The sequence below is a fragment of the Podarcis vaucheri genome (assembly GCF_965113315.1).
Source record: "Podarcis vaucheri genome assembly, chromosome: 6".
Classification (NCBI taxonomy): Eukaryota; Metazoa; Chordata; class Lepidosauria; order Squamata; family Lacertidae; genus Podarcis; species Podarcis vaucheri.
Genome location: NC_138764.1, coordinates 26139964 through 26159951, shown reverse-complemented (window position 1 = coordinate 26159951; position 19988 = coordinate 26139964). Strand labels below are relative to the sequence as shown.

At 41.9% G+C, this 19988-nt stretch overlaps 3 protein-coding genes across 6 annotated transcripts in view; 1 reads left to right on the top strand and 2 right to left on the bottom strand.

The window, feature by feature from the left end:
* The window catches only part of EEIG2 (EEIG family member 2), a 36237-nt gene extending 33169 nt beyond the window's left edge, over window positions 1–3068 (top strand). For both annotated transcript variants that reach the window (XM_082227972.1, XM_082227971.1), the window contains one exon: window positions 548–3068. In XM_082227972.1, coding sequence (XP_082084098.1) covers window positions 548–590 — 43 coding nt within the window. In that variant the 3' untranslated portion in view covers window positions 591–3068. The remainder of the gene's footprint in view (window positions 1–547) is intronic.
* The window catches only part of FNDC7 (fibronectin type III domain containing 7), a 184844-nt gene that overhangs the window by 131051 nt on the left and 33805 nt on the right, over window positions 1–19988 (bottom strand). The window lies entirely within an intron of this gene.
* HENMT1 (HEN methyltransferase 1) lies at window positions 4928–19933 on the bottom strand. Of its 3 annotated transcripts, XM_082227950.1 has the most exons (8): window positions 19391–19933; window positions 18105–18485; window positions 16110–16234; window positions 15170–15282; window positions 13727–13861; window positions 11658–11840; window positions 10412–10583; window positions 4928–6290 (listed from the first exon to the last, which is right to left on the bottom strand). In XM_082227950.1, exons 2-8 carry the CDS (start codon window positions 18349–18351, stop codon window positions 5868–5870), a joined length of 1398 nt encoding a protein of 465 aa, XP_082084076.1. In that variant the 5' UTR covers window positions 18352–18485; window positions 19391–19933; the 3' UTR covers window positions 4928–5867. The 3 variants fall into 3 exon arrangements, with proteins under 3 accessions (XP_082084076.1, XP_082084077.1, XP_082084078.1); XM_082227951.1 differs by lacking the exon at window positions 18105–18485 and having other exon boundaries at window positions 19391–19932; XM_082227952.1 differs by lacking the exons at window positions 18105–18485; window positions 19391–19933 and adding an exon at window positions 16935–18091.

Genomic DNA, 19988 nt, shown 5'->3' with positions numbered 1-19988 from the left:
GACCACAGCATAGAGTTATTGGTTGGGAATCATGGAAAAACTGGGTTGGAGCCAGAATGTTGGTTGAATTTCAGTCCCTTGAAATCAGTGTTGAAGTTTAGTCATGACCTAATGTGTTCCACAGAGTTCAGTAGAGTTTAAGTGCAACTAACTGAAGAATCCAACTCCCAGTGTTCAAGCATGTGTAATTAAACCATTGATTCTATTTTGTGGGTATTTGTTTCAAATTAGGTAACATACTGGGCATAGAACTAGATGTTACAAGAGATACCCAAGTCTTCTCGGTCAAAAACAAATCAAGCTTTCTCTCATATTATAATATCTAAAAAAACAAAAAATGTGTGATGTGGTAACATTGAGCCTTGACTTTTCTCTTCCCTTTCATTAGCTACCACTCACTTGGCCATGAACATCACACATTGCAGAGACACATAGGCTGCTGTGTTTTGAAAGCAGCAATTAGCCTCTTGTAATAAATATCAAGTTTCCTCCTGTTCAAGAGTGTAAAGTTCTGTTCCAGTATTTTCTACTGCCTTTAATTTTTCAGGGTTGGATCTGGAGCATATGAGCAAGTGGTGATTAAACGCTAGAGGAACTGGACTACAGTGGCAGAATTCTAGGAACTCCAGAGCTTGCTTATTTCCCAATACTATTGAAGATGGGTGCTTCCAAAACACAAGTTTCCATTGACCCGAGTTGTCAGATTGGGTTGCTCATACTGAAAGTGCCCTCTTCTGTTATCTACCTGTGGTATAAGGGCGAATTTTTCTTCTTCAAGTACTTTGCCAGCCATTGTGTATGTGTTGGTAGATTTGTTACATTGTTCTATGTGTCAATCAAAGCACCTTTTTTGAAGATAGGACAAATGGTATCTGATTTGACTTTAATATGGTGAAATCAATTGTCGGTATGTAGAAATGCATTCAGTGATGTTCTCTAATTGCAACCTGGCTGCTGTTGCTTTTTAATCCCTTAAAAAGACAAGCACATCTATTTCAGTCCTTTTCTGGGAGTGAGAATCTTGCCTCTCGAGTATTGACTTAATTGTTCCTGTCAAACTAGAATTGCTACAAAATAGGAACAGCTGCTTCAAGGAAGTGAGCCAGTCAGCTGTGCTTTGAAAGAAATAGGATTAAATACTGCTACAAATGTGTGCAACTTTAAGGCTAAGTCACATGTGAGAACTAGTTTATTACTTAAAATGAGTGACTAGCTTTCACAAAATTAAATCTGTATCGTATTACATAGTCCTCACTGCTGACAAGATTTGAACCCTTAGTACAACTTTATAGTATTCAAAGATAATTCTTGCTGACATTTGGTGTGTACTGAAAAATAAAAGTACTACATCATAGGTGACCTCATTGAATAATAACCAGTAATGAAAAGTTTAGGGCATACAGTAGTATGTTGTTTAGCTCATACAATATTAAATCAAACCGTTTAACACTTAAAAGAGTGCCTTGTTCCTGAGGAAAAAGGAGGTCGGAACGATTTCTTATAAAGCTTTAAGAACAACCATTAAACAGCTAACATAACTGCTATTATGCTTAAGCTGTCAAGAAAAGCACTTTATATAATTTTCTTCACCCCATCTGAAACCAGAGTCTTGTGTTTTAATTAGAATTGCTAACTCAGGCCCAGTGTAAATGAGGCATGGATATGAGCAAATAACTTACCTCTGTACTTGCTCCATTTAAAAGGTATCTGCCCTGTTCTACCTGATACACACATTGGTGTTTGCAACTGCCACACATGTGGTATAGTGCAGTGCAGTGCTGGTCATGCAGAATGTCTGCATAGCTTGTTTTAAGTCATCTCATTTTAGTCCATTTCATTCAGCTGTTGTTAAGACAGAACTCATTGATTTTGGTGGAATAGTTTCTGGTACATATAAATTTGAACAAATGAAACATGTAATGTGCCTATGCAACAGTTTTGACAAAGCATTTTCTGACAGCATAAACAACCCATTTTATTTTTGTAAAGAATTTTTTAGGGATTTGGAGTGAAGGCTGCCAACAATTCAGAAACATATTGACAGTTAGTTAGTAGTGGACTTCAAATGTCAAAAAAGGTTAGTCACTAGAATTAATCAGTATCTTCAAAACAACTTTGAGTAAGCTAATGAGAGTTACTTGACCTTTGTGGAACCACTGATGTTCTTATGAATTCCCTGGAGTTGGTCAATGTTTGTTATCTTTCTCAAGAAACATAATGAAAGATTTAAGTTGTTAGCTAAATGAAGGAATTTTGTATCTTGGAGATATGTCGCAACTCATTCTTATTATTTAAATCATATGTGTGAATTGTTAAAATGAGAACCATTTCTTCTGTATTATGGTACCTGGAAGTAACTTGTCGCTGCTTCATAAAACATTTTATTTAGCTTGAATTGTTCTAATTGAGTTCAAGTAAATATTTAATTTTTTAAGCTGCTGTTAAAATAATGCAAAGAGAATACACAACAAAACTTACTTTGAAACATACAGTGATCTAGGTAAAATTGAGTTTGCTCTTAGTGTGTTTAAGTAGGTCACTAAACTAGTGTGCAAAATTGTTGAAAAAATGCTAGTTCTAAAAAGTGTCGGTCCTAAAAGATGAGTGATTTGGAGAGAACAAATTGGCATAAGGGAAAAAGAACACAAGGTCACTAACTACAAGGGAACTATCATGTTCAACATTCAATAAACTTTATGTATTGCTTGTTTACTCAGATGTAATGTTGGTCACTCCTAGTGTAAATACTTGCATTCCCTGACTTAATACACCTTACACAAAGGCAATTTCTCTTGTACCCATCACACTGGTAATTTTTTTGAATTCCATATGATAGTTCCATTAAACAGCTATTATGCACTTTAGTCAAGTGAGCCATGTTAATGAAGTGATTCCATTTGTGTCCCCAAGACATGGGAAATGAACTTCATATTCATATATGGCATTCATTTTGTGTAAACTGTACAGTGATACCCAAAATTAACATTTTTTAGTAAAGTCTGATTTTTTTACCATAAAATACTTGATGTAAAGTGGTCTTACAAACTCAATAAAAGTTTTGTCTTCAACCTGCATTTTATGTGCTGTTTTTCTGAACAGAGAATCAAAACAACAAAATGCAAAGGGTGTTTGCAATAGTACTGTAACTAATTTCACTTTATTAAATTGAAAGGAGCAAATGAATGGCATTCCATCCCCACCAAATTATTAGCTTGAAAAGGAGTGGGGTTATCTTTCCACTTCCTTCTTTCTAATACAAAATAGTATGCCAAAAGAATACAGGCTAAATTTTGGGAGGAGCTGTATCTCATTTTTAGGTTACTTCCCTGCAGAAAAAAGGCCCAAGACAGGAATAGTTCAGTTGTTTGGGCCAGGTGGTTTCCTGATAAACTTAAATCTTTTGTATTCGTTGTACTAAGTTTAATACTGACCTATTACAAGTTAAAAAATTCAAGATGTTTTTTTTGGTAGAACCAGGACTCTTCCCTTTCCTATAGAAGATATTGGAACCTCTGTACAATTTAGTAGTCTGATTCAAAGGCTAGAGGAAATTAAACTGCATTTTGTATTGAGGCCTGACTTGCAGACATTCTGGAAAGTCAGCTTTATCTTCCTGTGCTAGGTTCACATTTTCTACCTCTGTTTATACCCTGTCAGCATGATTAATTCCACTGATACAGATTGCTGTGATTTCTCAAAATGTTTTTTATGCTATTTTAATTTGTTAGGTACTTTTGTTCTAAAACATTACAAGTTGAATGATCTATTTACTCTGTAAAATCTAGAGAAATGACAGTTCCAAAGCATGAAAAACAAAATATTCTAGTATTAAATAACATTTAGACACTGATCATCTTTGGGACAAAAAAATGTATCTCATTTTGTTTCCATTATAACTATTAAAGCAGTTTATTTTAGGTATTCACTAAGTAAACTGCTATAGTGGTTGTCATTGTAGTAAGACAATACAAAACTTTGACTGATGACAAAAAGTACTAAACATATAACCATGTTTTAGAGCACCACTCTGAGGCCTTGCCACAGCTTTTTAGTGGTTTACCCCTTTGTTCTGCCTTTTGACATCCTCTATGAGTCCCACCTGCAGAAAAGTTCCCACTTGTTATTTCTGTGAAAAGTTCACATTTCCTCTGCAGAGCAGCTACATTTCCATCAGCAATCTAGCTGGCATCCTACTCTTACAGGCTTATTGTAAACATGATTAGTAACTACTACTTGTATTGGTAGTTAAGGAATACTTGGTGATTATCTGTCCAGGGAAGAGACTGCCTTCAATCCTAATACTGAAGAAGTGATTAAACTTAACTTTGCAAACAGGATTGTCTTGAACTATTTAAGTCATTTAAGTGACTATTTTATGTAGTAAGCCCTAGTAGAAACTGTGCTGGGTTTTCTTCTCTATTCCCACCTCAAAAATGATTCCTACAAAGTGACACTATAATAGCAAAGTACACCAGGGAAAATTAGTGGCTACGGTTGTACGCTCTGCAAGGGCTTGGAATCGGGCCAGGCTGGGAAGTGATGCAGTGTTCTGGTTATAGTAAAAGGAGAAAGCTGCTGCAGTGCAACTGTAATAGAGAGCATTACATTCTAAGAAGGTAGAAGTAAAAAAACAATAATCTGTCCTAGCATTTTTAAATGTGACAAGTGAATTAGGGAAAAGGTCAAAGAGCAACAAGGTACCAAACCATCTCTTCTCTTGCCCAATCATGTCTGTTGCCTCTGGTATAAAAACAACACTGCAGTCGTCCTCTGACTCGTTACCAAGGTGGTGGTGATAGGAATATTGGAAAAAGCTGCATCCCTTTTTGTTAGATGAGAACAGGATGCCAAGCAAATGCTTTATGGAGAAGCATGCCACCTTGTGGTTGAAATTGTTGCAAGATTAGTGAGATAGAATTGTCTAATATTTGTTTAGAAAAGGCTGTTTACTGTTACAGAGGAACAATATTTATGTACAACTACATCTGCTCATTTGCCAATCTGTTTACCAACTAGTGTAATTAAAGAAAAGCATACTTGAACAGATAATACATGCAGGAAGCAAGGCATAACTTCAGTTACTTGAGGCTTTAATAAGCCTATCCTATGACTGGTGTTTGCAGTACTGCTAGATGAATGAGTTCCTTGATCAAACCATTATAAGGTTGAGACTAAGGAAAAGAATTGCTGCTGCTCCCTGCTGCTCCTTTCTATAATCAAAACCTAGCAGTCCCCCAAGGTTATTCTGGTACTTTGGGGGTTAGAATCAGTTTGTGGATGAGTTGAGCAAATGTATTTTCCAACTTTGTTCAGCAAGTAGTATTCTACAATCTTATCTGAAAGTCCTTATTGGACAGCATCTACAAACCCATTTCTATATAGAACAGTGTGAATGGTTCTGAAGAAAACTATTTTAAAGCACACACAGAGAGAGCATTACACCTAGCATTAACTTAAGCAACTAATTTAGTTCTCAACTAAACTTGTACTATAAAGATACTGATAATGGTGGTGTTGCATAATATAGTACACAAACCTCTGCAAAACCACCTTCCAATTCAAAAAATGCATCTTAAACATTACTTTTTCTGTTCGTAGACAGAAAACTTTTCTGACTTCTGTTTTACTAACTACTGTTGTAAGCAGTTGGGTTGAGGAAGGTACATGTTTATTTCTCAATCAAAATAATTAGGTAGGAACATCTTATTCTAGCCCACCTCAATACAAAAAGATGGCACCTGATCCAAGTATTTAGTAGCCTGTCCAATCTGCTGAGTTTTTAAATCCAGCAACTAGCAGAATTCTGCTCACTGGACTCCTCCGGTTTGCGAAGTAGTACCAAGAACAAGTATTTTTGAAAGCATTTGCTAATTCTCCATCTCTTCATTTTCATATTCAGCATCAATCAGCACTGCAGATCCGTCATGGCTGAGTGCAACTTTGCCAGTTATGAGATTGCTTAGTGTTTCAACTGTTCCACAAAGTTTATGCACTTTAGGAAAAGAAAAAATGTTTGCAAGAGGTATGTAGACAGAGTTTCCATTAATAAATGGCTGCAAACTTTTATTGTTGGCTTCTGTTAAAGGCAGATGCTTGAAATACTTCAGACTATGGTGAGATGGTTGGAATTTGGGTTCTGTTTCAGAGTCATAACAGGGTTTTTTATATTCAGATTTTACGTGGTCCCAGAGTCTCCTTGCAATTATTTGTGCTGTCCAAATAACTTCATTGACCACTGCAGTCTGCAAATACTTTTCATCTTTAAGGCTTGGATATTCAGCTTTGAAAAGCTTTGATATGGAAAACAAAGATGCAGCTTATTTATTGTTAGCACATTCTAACTGTTCAAAGCATTTCACATACTCAGCATTTTATGTTACAGAATATTAAACTAGGCACAGCTCTACTGGACCTTTTCTAACATGTTTACAATACACAAAATAAAGCTGAAAACCGCCTGTTCTTACTTCTTTGACGAATGCAAATATAATTCTCCTGCTGATTTTTAAGATAGACCATAGCCTACAACTGTGTGGCTTTCTGACCATAAAACGGTTGTCCATGCTCCTCAGTTCAATTTTCAATAACATCTATCTGTATGTGTGCTTTTTAAAAACAAAAAACCTCAGAAGCAAGCCCTGTAGTATGCGGTGTAAGCCTCCCTGCAAAATTAGGTAGAATTTGGGCAAACTAGCAAGAGCCCTATCACAATACAATCCCTTGCACGTCTGCTGAAAAGTAAGTTGCACTGAAGTTAATGGAACTTGCTCCTAAATAAGTATGAATGGGCTTGCAACCTTAAAGTAACAAATCCTTAGTTTGAGTTAGCTTTTCTTCCATAAGTTACCCACTTACTGGAAATAAAACAAAAACAAATTTAAATTAATTTTGAGCAATATGGTTGATACTCCTACACTGCGTTATTCCCATCTTAAAAGTACAACCCAAGTTCAGAGTGGCCCACCGAACAAAGTGTTAGGCTTGGACCTGGGTTTAAATCTAGCTAATACTAATGGGAATTATAGGTTAAAAAAAGGTAAAAAGGTGGGAATTACAGCAAAGGGTCTAAAGGCTTAATTAAGTTATTAAAAACAAGTGTGCTTCAACAGTTCAATATCCAATACAGTGGTACCCCGCAAGACGAATGCCTCGCAAGACGGAAAACCCGCAAGACGAAAGGGTTTTCTGTTTTGGAGGCGCTTCGCAAGACGAATTTCCCTATGGGCTTGCATCGCAAGACGAAAGCCCATAGGGAAATGCTGGCGGTCGGGAGCAAAGACTTTCGCCCACAGCCGGCCTTCAGAAGAGGACCTCTTCTGAAGGCTGGCGGGGGGCAAAAGTCTTTGCTCCCCCCCGCCTGCCTCCCCCCCCCCGCCTGCCCCGGGCGATCTTAAAATGCTGGCGGGCGGGAGCGAAGCGTTCGCTGCCGACCCCCAGCATTTTAAAATCTCCAAGGGACAGCAGAGAAGTCTCTGTCCCGGGGAGATTTTAAAATGCTGGGGGTCGGGAGCGAAGCGTTCGCTGCCGACCCCCAGCATTTTAAAATCTCCCCGCGTCCCGAGAAGGTTTTAAAATGCTGGGGGTCGGGAGTGAAGCGCTGCCGACCCCCAGCATTTTAAAATCTCTCCGCGTCCCGGGGAGGTTTTAAAATGCTGGGGGTCGGGAGCGAAGCGCTGCCAACCCCCAGCATTTTAAAATCTCCCCGCGTCCCGGGAAGGTTTTAAAATGCTGGGGGTCGGGAGCAAAGCGCTGCCGACCCCCAGCATTTTAAAATCTCCCCGTGTCCCGGGGAGGTTTTAAAATGCTGGGGGTCGGGAGCGAAGCGCTGCCGACCCCCAGCATTTTAAAATCTCCCCGTGTCCCGACACCTGCTGTTCCGAAGTGGGGCGGGGGGGCGGGGACACCTGCCCCAGCCGCTCCACTTCGGAAAGCTGTTCCGAAGTGGGGCGGGGGGGCGGGGACAGCTGCCCCAGCCGCCCGACTTCGGAAAGCTGTTCCGAAGTGGGGAGGGGGGGCGGGGACAGCTGCCCCAGCCGCCCCACTTCGGAAAGCTGTTCCGAAGTGGGGCGGGGGGGGCGGGGTCACCTGCCCCAGCCGCCCCACTTCGGAAAGCTGTTCCGAAGTGGGGAGGGGGGCGGGGACAGCTGCCCCAGCCGCCCCACTTCGGAAAGCTGTTCCGAAGTGGGGCGGGGGGCGGGGTCACCTGCCCCAGCCGCCCCACTTTGGAAAGCTGTTCCGAAGTGGGAAGGGGGGGCGGGGACAGCTGCCCCAGCCGCCCCACTTCGGAAAGCTGTTCCGAAGTGGGGCGGGGGGGCGGGGTCACCTGCCCCAGCCGCCCCACTTCGGAAAGCTGTTCCGAAGTGGGGAGGGGGGCGGGGACAGCTGCCCCAGCCGCCCCATTTCGGAAAGCTGTTCCGAAGTGGGGCGGGGGGGCGGGGACACCTGCCCCAGCCGCCCCACTTTGGAAAGCTGTTCCGAAGTGGGGCGGGGGGCGGGGACACCTGCCCCAGCCGCCCCAATTCGGAAAGCTGTTCCGAGGTGGGGAGGGGGGGCGGGGACAGCTGCCCCAGCCGCCCCACTTCGGAAAGCTGTTCTGAAGTGGGGAGGGGGGCGGGGACAGCTGCCCCAGCCGCCCCACTTCGGAAAGCTGTTCCGAAGTGGGGAGGGGGCGGGGACAGCTGCCCCAGCCGCCCCACTTCGGAAAGCTGTTCCGAAGTGGGGAGGGGGGCGGGGACAGCTGCCCCAGCTGCCCCACTTCGGAAAGCTGTTCCGAAGTGGGGCGGGGGGGCGGGGTCACCTGCCCCAGCCGCCCCACTTCGGAACAGCTTTCCGAAGTGGGGAGGGGGGGCGGGGACAGCTGCCCCAGCCGCCCCACTTCGGAAAGCTGTTCCGAAGTGGGGCGGGGGGGCGGGGTCACCTGCCCCAGCCGCCCCACTTCGGAAAGCTGTTCCGAAGTGGGGAGGGGGGCGGGGACAGCTGCCCCAGCCGCCCCACTTCGGAAAGCTGTTCCGAAGTGGGGAGGGGGGCGGGGACAGCTGCCCCAGCCGCCCCACTTCGGAAAGCTGTTCCGAAGTGGCGCGGGGGGGCGGGGTCACCTGCCCCAGCCGCCCCACTTCGGAAAGCTGTTCCGAAGTGGGGAGGGGGGGCGGGGACAGCTGCCCCAGCTGCCCTCTTCGGAAAGCTGTTCCGAAGTGGGGCGGGGACAGCTGCCCCAGCCGCCCCACTTCGGAAAGCTGTTCCGAAGTGGGGCGGGGGGCGGGGACAGCTGCCCCAGCCGCCCCACTTCGGAAAGCTGTTCCGAAGTGGGGAGGGGGGCGGGGTCACCTGCCCCAGCCGCCCCACTTCGGAAAGCTGTTCCGAAGTGGGGAGGGGGGGCGGGGACAGCTGCCCCAGCCGCCCCACTTCGGAAAGCTGTTCCGAAGTGGGGCGGGGGGGCGGGGTCACCTGCCCCAGCCGCCCCACTTCGGAAAGCTGTTCCGAAGTGGGGAGGGGGGGCGGGGACAGCTGCCCCAGCCGCCCCACTTCGGAAAGCTGTTCCGAAGTGGGGCGGGGGGCGGGGACACCTGCCGCAGCCGCCCCACTTCGGAAAGCTGTTCCGAAGTGGGGCGGGGGGGCGGGGACACCTTCTGAAGGCGGGCAGGGGGCGAAAGTCTTTGTCCCCCCTGCCTGCCTTCCCAGGGGCTTTTAAATCGCCCCGGACAGCGGAGAAGTCCTCCGCTGTCCGGGGCGATTTTAAAATGCCGCCCGCCAGCATTTTAAGATCGCCCCGGACAGCGGAGAAGTCCTCCGCTGTCCCAGGGTTTATTAAAATGCTGGGGGTGGGAAGAAAAGCCCTTGTCCCCCCCCCAGCCTTCAGAAGAGGTCCGGGGACAGACTGTCCCCGGACCTGGTCTGAAGGCGGTTTCCCTAGGAACGCATTAATTGATTTTCAATGCATTCCTATGGGAAACCGTGCATCACAAGACGAAAAAACCGCAAGACGAAGAGACTTGCGGAACGAATTAATTTCGTCTTGCGAGGCACCACTGTAATGCTTACTAAACACTGAAACCGGGAAGAAAACATTCTAAGTAACATTTTCCTCCCTGGATAAATGATTTCATGTTTGATAATATTTCAGGGCTAATTAACAATTATTCTCATTCTTTTTGTCATTTTAAATGCCCAGTTGCCTCTCCATGCCATGTGTTCATCAATCATAACACATTTCTTTTGAAAGTCAGAATCAAAAGAACTTCTTTCCTAGTATGTATCGTGACACTGACTGCTGATCAGTCACACGGTTCACTGGATATCAATTCAGCACAAACTCAATACATAGACTTCTATTTCAGTTATCGTTTTATGTTTTACTATGTAACCACTTTATACTGAATTTATTCCTCCTTACAGAAGCAAAAGATCCACTTACGGTTTTATAAACTTGTTCCTTGCATTTCTCAAAATGTGTAGGTCCATCATTCTGGTATTTTCTCATAAACACACCTATTTGTGTACAAGTTCCAACATCTTTTTCCGGAGGTGGGGCTCCTAATCCAGTAAACTCCACTGTATAGTCGTAGCGAGCTGCAACATCTTGGGCCCTAAATTTATGACAAAACACCAAACTGTGCAAGTAACTTTGAAAGACCAATCCTAACAGCTCTATTTTACTCATCAAACATGTGTATAGTGAGTACTGCTAAATCTCCCATCACAAGTACAAGCCATTATTGTGAGAGAGGCATTTCTTCCTTCCTATTAACAATGCCTGTGTGGATAAGTAGATGTAGAGAAATGGCGGCAGTGACAGGAGATTGTAGCTGTTAGGAACAAAGACACCTCCTCACCAGCCCAACAGACAAGGCCAGTGAGACAAAACAACTCCTGTTCTGTCCAACCCTGAATTTGGAAACAACACATGATTGTTGCCAACAAACTTTTGTTCTGTCAATTAGAACTATACCCAGCCTTCACTGACTTCCAGGAGTCTGTTCTGTTCTTTAGACTATGAAATAGACAGCAAAGAGCATAAAGCTTCACCCTCATTAGAATAGTAATGTGAGAGTTCTCAAACTGGACCATGAATATTCTTAATAATTCTTAAGAATTATTAAGATATGTGTATGTGTGAAGGTTTAGTGGAGCTGGTATCCCACAGAAGGACGGGAGGAGAAGAGGAAATTTGGAGCTATGGTGGAGCAAATAGTATGCAGGAATTTTGAGACAATCCCTATATTAGAGGATATTCCTGCTTTGAGACCAATCCCACTTCACCTAATAAATCTCCGTATCTTTACCTACTACAATGCCTCGCAATGGTGCTCATGATTTAAAAAAAAAAAAATGAATCCCCACAACGAAGAAAATACATAGATCAGAAATTGTTGTCATTTCTTGTCTCACCTACATTCCACATATTGTGAGATTACTGGGGTGGAAAAAGCTACACCTAGATAACCAATGGTTGTCCTTCACTTTAATTACTGTTATTTCCAAAATGATTAACATATAAGGTAGGCATGGCAGTCACCACAGTATATTCAAAATCATAAAAGCTTTCAAAGGGTATAGCAAGGTTTTATTTTATTCCCCCACAGCCTACACTAAAATATACACCAGGTTTTTTTGTTGTTGTTTTACTTTTTGGAAGCATATAAAATATGGAATGAACTTACCAGTTCTTAAATTGTGCACGATTCCATTCAAATTTATGATCTGGGTGTCTGAATAATGTTACAGTTGGAAGCAAACAATTAAATTCTGAGTTTGGTGTTGTTATTACGACCATGGCTGGAGACATAAAACCAAATACCACTTCTGGGAATTTGTCCAGCTCTTCTGCCTCCAGGTGTTCTATTCTGAAGATAGAAGGTTACAAGGATCTTCTTAACAAGTAGATCAACTGAGTACAGTACATACTTGAATGAAGTAGCAAAGCTGCACAACTACAGTAAGTCTGAAATTAAAAATGCCTTCTCAAGATAACTTTGTTTTTCTGTCTAAAAGTATGACACTATTTTATACTTGATCCAACTAGCCTAGTATTATATATTCCAGCTATGCAGTTCTCCATGGTCTCTAACCAAGACCTATCTCAGTCCTTACCTAGAAGTTCTACATCTTATTAAAAACTGACAAATCATCAGGTCTGGATGACAATCCACCCAAGAGTTCTTAATCACCACCTATATTTTGTTGTTGTTTAGTCGTGTCTGACTTTTCATGACTCCATGGACCAGAGCACGCCAGGCACCCATCTATACTTAAGGAATATATGTAAAACCATTTTTAAAGGGATCCAGATGGGATCTAGGATTTTACAGGCCAGTTAGTATAACATTCGTTTTGGGAAAACTGATGGAAAGCATTATTAAAGGTAGAATTACAAAACATACAGAAGAATAAGTCTTTCTGAGGCAAAACCAGACCTGTTTCATCAATCTAATTTAGAGTATAAGCAAACATATAGATAGAGGTGATACAACTGACACTGTACTTAAGACTTTCAAAGAGGTTTTGATAATGTTTCTGTTAAAGACAGGAAATAGAGTAGGAATAAACAGAAAGTTCTTTCAATGGAAGGATGTGGAGTAACAAAGGATCCGTATTGGGGCCTGTGCTTTCTAACTTGTTCATAAATTATCTGTAGCTAGTGGTAAGCAGTGAGGTGATTATATCAATTGTACCAAAAGGAGTTCAAAAAGGACCTCCCCAAACAATGGCAGTAAATTTAAGCAAGTGTATGTAAATGGATGCCCACTGGGGCAAAAAAAAAAATCCTCATTTCACATATATGTTAATCTGGCAGTTAAGTCTGAACTGCCAATGACTGTATAAGAACTAGACCTTTGGGTCACTGTGAATAGCTCGAAGATGTCGACCTAGCATGCAGTACATATGAAAAAGGTGGATTTTATGTTAAGAATCATTACAAAAGTGATTGAAAATAATTCCGCCAGTATCAATCCTACTGCCGATATCATAGTGCTGTTGGACAAAATCTATGGTGCATCCACACTTGGAATACTGTGTACAGTTCTGCTTGCCTCTCCTCAAAAAGGATATTGTAGAGTCAGGAAAAGTTCAAAAAAGGGCAATCAAAATGACACCAAAGTTGGAAGATTCGTAAGCCCTAGTTCACATTGTCGGGATTAGTGGCGTTTCTCAGGTACAGAAATCTTTTCCAGTTTATAAAAGTAAACAGAAGTTTTTCTAGTATATTCTTTGTATGTACAGAAACTGAAGCTGGAACATGCTAGAAAGAATGCTAGCTGCTCAGCACTTTTCATTTCTGCTAAGAAGCAAGGTGGATATTGTTTTGACTACATCTCCCTTCAAGGTAACTGGGAACATGTATCAGCTACCCAGTGACCAGTTACACTTTACTTTTGATTCTCTATCTGCCTGGATTCTTACTTCCTCACTCTCGGTGTATTCTTGTATAGTGTTAGATTTTATATGCTGAACTGAAAGCCCTCAGTTTTCCATGAATGTTTCTATGCCCTTTGTTCCAAAGTATTGCTACACCACACAACAGTCTCAACCATCCCAATTGTATTAATTTGTATTGTCCTAAGTTTAAGAAGTTAAAATATGGCACACTCCTTTATTTTTGAGAAGTTGCTTGGACCTAGGGAAGAGTAATGTGTGTTATATATGGTAGAAAATGTATTTAAATCGACATGCTTTTAAAACCAAAACCTGAAAAACATTGCCAAATAAAATATTTCAGTAGAATACTCACACTTCAATGCATGTTATCATATCAAAGCCCAGCATACAAGGGTCTTTGTGAGCAACTGAACCCTGATAGAGGATGACTGTCAGACGTCTTTCACTTGGCTGGAGATAGTCACCAGGAAGGGGAGAGAGAGTATGCCTACAAGCAAACAAGTTGTACAATATAGAAGACCTCAGGTGACAATTACTTTTAACCATACTACCCCCCACCTCATCTAACTACTGGTGCACCAGGAAGTTCCAACTGACTCTAGCTGAAATGGAAGGCAAGTCAGTACAATATAATACTGGATTTGCTGGGGCTCTACCGTCTGCACAGGAAGCGCATTTTAATGCCCTTACTTGACAGCATAAGAAACAACTGTGCACAGTTAGAAGTAATTCTCAGTGCAAATTTGATTTTTCAATTTTATTCTTTTTCATCATTTAATATAGTAAAAATGTCTATGCATTTTATATAAAAAATTAAACAATAACATTAACAAATTATTTAAAAACTAGATAAAAATGGGAAGACGGCAAAACACAACTGAAGATAAACTCTGGAAGATATTTTTCTTGGGTATAATTCCCACAAACTGAGTATCTTACTTTCAACAAGAACAGTACAATTTTTTTGTGTGACTGTCGCAACAACATTTAAGGCTTTTTAAAAAGGGAAATTGAAAATGGAGAAGAGTGCAGTTTGCTGACTCCGAGCAAAGCTTATCAGGAGCTAACTACTCTTTCAAATGCATTAGAGAACTGCTAATAATAATATTGGAGAGGTCCAACCAGAAACATACATTGTTCCAAATGTAAAATACTATGGCATAGGATATGACACCACATAATATTCATCCTCAGATGAGTTTTCAGTATTTTTTCTCAGTTGACATTGCTTTTCTTTCCACTGCTAGATTGAGGTGATTTAGGTATATTCTGTGTACTCTAGCTAGTCTGGTACTAGCAACGAAACCACAATGTTAAATATTCATTTGTTAACTATTAATATTAATCAAATGAAATATTTTCAAACCTAAAAGGTGCCAACGACTCTGAAAAATACTAATTATGAAGCCATGTGAAGAAGAGCGAACCGTGGTGATCACACAGTTCCCTAACTCTGGGGAAACAGTGTTATTGTCACTGTTTGCACTGTAACACATGCTTTCTTAATTAGGCTGATCGCTGTTGGAATAGATAAAGCTAGCTGCACAGTGCTCCACAAGACTCAACCATCACCTGAATTTCAGAGCCAGTGAATCCCAGTGCACTGCCAGGCCAAATGAGAAGGCCCAGTGTGGCCCATGAGCTAGAGATTCCTCGCCATTGCTGTAGCCAACCCCCAATCTTGTGTTAGGAACTGAATGGCTGATTTTGAGATATATATATATATATACTGAAATTTCCAAGCCACAGCAAACAGCTTTTGCAAAAGAAATTAATGGATATTTTTTCTCCTTACATATTCTCCTTCATCACATCTTCACTAATATCTAGCCCAACAAGCACTTCGATGCAGCTGCAGAATTTCAGCATCCATAGTAGCCTGCATTCAGCACATCCCAAATCTGCCACCTGTCAATTATAATTTAATACATTAATAGTCCATAACTAAAACTGGTACAACTTTAAAGTCATTATTAGCTTAGGAATCGAAACCGCTCCTTAATTCTGCATTTGTTTGCACCTAGGGTGACATACAGAGGCTTAGTCATACTCAAAACAGACAACTTAGTTGGGTATCACCCTTAGTTTGCCAAAGGGCAGGGAAGATGTGAGATCTGACTCCACTGGAAAAAAAATCCAAGGACCCAGTTAATGAAGGATAAACTCTGTGGTTAGCATTAAGGCAAAGTTCTCTGTTAACTCCAAACTAGACAACCATGACTTAAAAGTCTGTTAAGCAACCTTAAGCCATGTTTCCTGATTTGGACTTAACAGTGAAATTTGGCTTAACAGAAGCTCTATGTACCACGCATACAACAGAAGGAAAGGAGATTGTGTGTGTGAAAAATTCTATATGGTAAGCAAAGAAGCACTTTTCCTCCCCTCCTGTCCTGGTTAGCACAAGAACAGGTTCTGTGACTACAGTGTTGGCTATACAGCTCCACTCTACAAGCCCTCATGCTCCTAGTCAGGGTTTGGAATTGGTCTCCAAGTGGCTGAGAAATTTTAAAATAATACAGAAAATTTGAGAGAAGAGACAAGTAATACAAAGCACCCCCTTATGATCACCCCCACCCTCATTTAAGTTTTCCTTATTTGTACTATTTCCGCATGGAAGTGCCTGTCTAGCTCAATTATGTTTAAGTGTGTCACATCACAGCAAGACTAAGGCCAATAATTCTGAAGCAGTTAGCCATACTATAAAGAGCATATTTTGCTAAGAAACAGATACAAACCTTTTTAGGTTTATGTTGACTCACTAACTGTTTAACGAACAGGTAGCGTTGTTTGTATAGTGGTGGCATAAATTTAATTGTCCTTGTCAGTTCATCCTTTTGCATTTTTGCATCCATAGCCAAGGCTAAAAACAAAAGATAGGAATGTTTTTGAAATACTATATAACAATTATTTTGCAGCCTGGAAATTCCTGAGCATTCTTGGTTCCTGCTTTTCTTTCAGTCTGAAATCTAAGACAAAATTTGTCACCATTTTGACAGGTAGCATTTTGGTATCCCATGTGTTTATTTCCTTCACATCTTTTCTCCACGAAATTGGTTGGCAAAACTTGATACAAACATCAAGATTAGTTTCTAGCTTTTGATCTAAAATATGTTATTAATGCATACATTAAAGCCTTTTGTTTATTGGTTATTGTTAATAATGCAAAAGAGGTTACTACCAGTGCTTCTTTTTCAAGAAAAATAGGTGCTGGAACACACCATGAAGTTGTTACAGTAAGCCACTGGGTGACTCGGGGCAGCTCTGAATGGATGCTGGTTTTGCAATACCCACAGAGGGTTCACCACCCACAGAGGTGCTAAAAACTACAGCAAGCTATCTATCTAGCTGGTTTGGGGGTCACCCTTGGTTCTGGTGCAGGTCAAATAAATGCCCCCCCAAGTTCTCTTAAGATTCAAACAGATGGCTAAAGAAACTCGGAAGTGCCCTTACACAAACACACATGCATTCATGCAATGATAGAGGTCTGGCTGGAAAACCTAAATCCCACCACTGCTACACGTCAGACAGATCGAAGAAAAGGAAATACAAATTGGCCCCACCTGTAGCTTGACCAATCACAGCTTGGAGCTAGGTGGAGTCATAGATCTTTTAAAAAGTAGACTTGCACATACTGGTCAGCTTCCATTTTGACTTGAAATGTTCATTTTGGGCTTCTCAGAAGTATATAAAGGCATTAAGTAGGCAGGGGCTGGAGCCAGCCCGCAATGGCACCCCCCCACACACACACACAAGAGGCGCCAGAACTGTGCGCCGGAGCACTCCAGCTGAGAAAAAGCACTGGTTACTACCATCATTTCCCATTGCATAATTGTTTAACACTTGAAAAGGACAATTGCTCTTTCTTAAGCACATGCACTTGGAAGTAAGCCATACTGTAATCTATATGCATTGCCTCTGAGTAAATATGTTTTAAGATTAAGGTATAAAAGTTAATTTGTTCTTTATTAATAGCCATAATTTTAAATAAATCCAGCATGCAGCACATAATACATTTTAGTACTGTTCAGGCATTGCACCTGCTGTGAACAGACGGTTGGCAAGTCTAATTAGTATGAACTACAAAATTATTAAAAAATGTTTTGACGTTACTGGCAACGCTGCTTTTTCAATGATTTTATGAGGTTGTCTCATTAAAATGTTCCAGTAGCTTCTTGACAAAATACTAAATAAGGGGAAATATATTTTTCTTCTCCCTGTGCTGGGGCCGTCTCTGACTGGCAAATGTCTAGCTGTCAAGACAACTGAAATAATTGTGCTAAACGCTGTCTCTAAACACACTGTGAGATAGAAGAAATGTTAAGTGAGCAGGCTCACATTACACACTGTACCCAGCCCCGAAATTGGGCACTATTTCTCCTGTCAGTCTGCTCCATAACACCCACAAGTTCAATAGATAGGATTCTGCTCTGAATGCTTCATTATTTGCACAGCACTATTCCTTGTTTTTTTTAAAAAAAACTTGTTTCTATTCTGTTTTTTTTAAATTTACAGTGCAATCAGGAGGCATTCTGCAGCAGCTATTTAGCTATAAGAAAGATCCTTCTGGCACTATACTAAAGGCTAATGAATTTAAGCTCAAATCTACGCACACATACTTGGGAGTAAGCCCCACCAAACTCAACAGGACTTGCTTCCGATTAGATAGGATTGTGCTATAATTCTGAAGCCTACGTTTCTCTGGACTACAGTTCACTTCAACAGATACATACATGAAATCAAGATCACAGGAAGCATACTTCTGAATCCAAGATGGAGAAGGGGCCATAGCTCAGTGGCAGAGCATGTGATTTGTATGCAAGTCTCCGGTTTAATCCCCCAAATCTCTAGACATTCTGTGTGGGGAGGGCCAATGTTTTTATTTGTCACTACATTATGTATGTTTGCTTTTTTATATTGTAAACTGCCCTGTGATGAAGGGTGGAAGAGAAATTTAATAAGATAAATAAATAAATCCATGTAGACAATACTGTACTGAACAAGATGGATCAATTGTCTGTCTCGGTATAAGGCAGCTTTCTATGTTCCTATGGTTGGAACAAGCAGCAGGGGAAAGCCATCACCTTCATGTCCTACATCCAATGAAGCAGCTTCTATTTCACAAAAGCATATGCCATTCACACAGCATTAGAAAAAAGAATGAAGCTTGAAGCGCCTTAATAAAGGTCCCTAGATTTAGGCTGCAATCTTATACACACACTTATTTGGGAGCAAGTAAACTTAACGTGGGTATTCCTGCGACGGGGTGAGCTCCTGTTGCTCGGTCCCTGCTCCTGCCAACCAAGCAGTTTGAAAGCACATCAAAGTGCAAGTAGATAAATAGGTATCGCTCCGGCAGGAAGGTAAATGACGTTTCCGTGCGCTGCTTTGGTTCGCCAGAAACGGCTTAGTCATGCTGGCCACATGACCCGTAAGCTGTATGCCGGCTCCCTCAGCCAATAAAGCAAGATGAGCGCCACAACCTGAGTTGTCCGCGACTGGACCTTTACCTTTAAACTCAATGAGACCTATTTTTGAGTCAATATGCCTAGGGTTGTACCATAGATCTACTGCCCAATTTCGCTGCTATTAAATAAACGTAAGCCTAGCACACCACCTAAATTTTATATTCTATATTTTAATATTATTATTATTATTAATAATAATAATAATAAACCTGCCTAGATTCTCTTTGCTCTCGTTTTCCACCAACCGAGGAACCTGTGCATTTCACTTATTAGTGAAGAGACCTGGAACAACTGGATTTTACATTTTCAATTTGTAAGTACCAATTATATTTTCAAATATGGGGCTACTGAATGCACCTTCTTCACAGAAGCTTTAAGCGCATTCTGAAACCTGCACAGCACCTAACAGAGTCTCCTTTGAATGACTGCTACCTCCACCCACATCCAGAATTAAAACGACCTATAAATCTTTGGATGGAGGGCAGTATACAAATGTAACAAATAATAATAACAACAATAACAATCAACTAAGCTCCCCCGGTCCTGTTTACCTTCCAATCCAGCCTGAAGAAGAGTCCTAGAAATCTAAAAAACAAAAACAAAAAACCCTGCACAGTATTTTGCAAAGTTTTACTTAACTTACTGCAAACTGAGTGGATTTTCTCTTATTATTACAAACCCACACGACCCCCTCTTGGTTTTTACAAGGCTATTTGTTACAGACTACCAACACTTGACAATTTAGGTAAAGGGACAAGGGGCGCCTCTCCTTTCGAAAACTCGAAGGCCGCAGCCTGCTTTTCGTCTCCTGATAATTTCTACTTTAAAGAAAAGCAACGTGTGTGTCTTGTGGGAAGAAGCGGTGCTTTCACTCCTCTCCCTTCCCAAAGGGCATTTTCCGAGCAGCGAAACGGAACTGGCTCGTGCAGAGGCCTTTCACCGTTCACCCCAGCTGGCCCGGGCGCATATCGAAACGGTGCGGCCCACTCTGAGGAGAAGCGCTTAAGTCCCACTCTTCGTACTCTCGGAGCCGTATCGGAGGCGCCGCTACCGCCGCCCTAACGTAAGCGCAGCCTCAGCCCAACCGCCCCCTTCCGCCTGCGCCCGCCGCTCTGATTGGCCGCCCGAGCCCGGGAAGGCCCTTCCGTC